At 34.8% G+C, this 2,046-nt stretch overlaps 1 protein-coding gene across 1 annotated transcript in view; it reads right to left on the reverse strand.

The window, feature by feature from the left end:
• Positions 1–681, reverse strand: part of LOC106877374 (uncharacterized) — a 101,948-nt gene extending 101,267 nt beyond the window's left edge. The window contains exon 1 of the mRNA XM_052977151.1: positions 607–681. Within this exon, the coding sequence (XP_052833111.1) occupies positions 607–681 (75 nt within the window). The remainder of the gene's footprint in view (positions 1–606) is intronic.
• Positions 682–2,046: the final 1,365 nt, after the last annotated feature.

Raw genomic sequence — 2,046 nt, forward strand, 5'->3', positions numbered from 1 at the left:
AACTCTATATATATATATATATAGTTTTAGGGAAAATAACCAATTTTCAAGAACTCATCGATGAAAATCCACTATCACATATAGAAAAATTAATAATTGAGTTTTTTACCTGTAATTTTGGATTTTGTCCCTAATAATATTATTATATATATATATATATATATATTGGAAGGTTTGGAGGTTAGGTACAGGAATTATATATTAGAAAAAATAATAAGGTACTCAGATATCTGAACGGTTGTACATTTACATATTTGTATTAATATGTCACATGCTTTATAAATATTAGCGCTTACACCTATTCTTGTAGGTTCTTCAGATATGATTTCACTTCAGAGGATCTGTCTCTTTTTATAGTATTATTGAATGTGTAGGGGTGGAGAGAGATATATAGGATAGTAATATATATACATCTATATATATACGACAGGATTCCATACAGTTTCCGTCTACCAGATCCGCTCACAAGGCATTGATTGGCTGGGGGCTATGGTAGATCTTCTTAGCTATGAACAATACCTGCACTTTAGGAAAGAAATTATCACTTGTGTATTATGGCAAAAGAGTTCCTTCTCACCAACGGACCAACCTCACCAACGGACCAACCTCACCATCAGTTTGTTGTTCAACGAATGGCAGAGAACGTAAAGATTTCGAGTATCTAAGTCTGCGATTACTCATTATGTTTCCATTCCTTATCGGAGGAAATGTTTACATTGGCACCAAATTATGGCGCTCCTAATTTGATTTTGAGGTCCAGATATTAGCAGCTAATTACCATATTCAGAAAGCATTGAACTGAAAAAATTGTATATATAAAATACATACATACATACACACACGCGCGCGCACAAACACACACACACACACACACACACACACATACATACATACATACATACATACATACATACATACATACATGAACAGTAAAACTATGGAAGACTTTTCTCAGATTTAAAATGACACTGTCTTCGTTATCTACATTCCAAAGATGGAACTTTACACCTTTGATAGAAACCAGTTTATTCGCCAGAGGAAGAATTTAAATGATTAAATACAGAAGCGACATACAGGCTCGAAATTTTGGGGGAAGGTGGCGGCAATCGATTAGATTGACCCCAGTACGCAACTGGTACTTAATTTATCGACCCCGAAAGATGAAAGGCAAAATCGACCTCGGCGGAATTAGAACTCAGAACGTAAAGATAGACGAAATACCGCTAAGCATTTCGTCCGGCGTGCTAACGTTTCTGCCATGAAATAATCTTTTCTTCTCTGGGCACAAGGCCCGAAATTTTGGGGGAGGTGATGTTAGGGTTCTGCCATGAAATAATGAGCGGATAAGGTCACAGCCCCAGACAAAAAACAAACAAGCGTCTGACACTCACCTCGTAAAAAACTTCTTTCACTCACGGAGTGAGTCCAGATCAAAAACAAGCAAGACACTAGAAATCTATAATGGCCAGTTTTTTTCTTAGTCATTGTTTATTTTTTATCATTAAATTTACGTTTAGGAGGGTCTTTCGTTGTATTTTTCATTGATTTCGGTCGTTTAACGATTTCTGCCTTTAGAAAATATCCACCGTCAGAATTTTCTCTCCATATTCCTTTCTATTCACATTTTCGTTTGTTTAGTTCCGGTTCGACTCAGGTCAATCAATATTTTAAAGGTGTGCTGAAGTCCGATTTTGTTGTTTTGCTATTTACGCCATTTGTTTAGCACGTGACGCCTCAATCTTCCTCATTTACGCTCGTAACGCTTTATGACTCGTGTTTTGTAGGTTTGTTTTGGGGGTTCTTTTTGTGCTTCCATTGTTTACATTTTTGCTAATCGTGTGTTCTTTTTCGTTCGTTCTTTGTGTTTTCGTTGCACAATTTTTCTGTTAAGTGTTCCATTTTTATACCTGAGAATATATCTCAGATATATTTTGAAGAAGAATATATTTTGAAGAAGAATATATTTTGAAGAAGAATATATTTTGAAGAAGAATATATTTTGAAGAAGAATATATTTTGAAGAAGAATATATTTTGAAGAAGAATA

Source organism: Octopus bimaculoides, chromosome 27 (assembly GCF_001194135.2).
Source record: "Octopus bimaculoides isolate UCB-OBI-ISO-001 chromosome 27, ASM119413v2, whole genome shotgun sequence".
Taxonomy (NCBI): domain Eukaryota; kingdom Metazoa; phylum Mollusca; class Cephalopoda; order Octopoda; family Octopodidae; genus Octopus; species Octopus bimaculoides.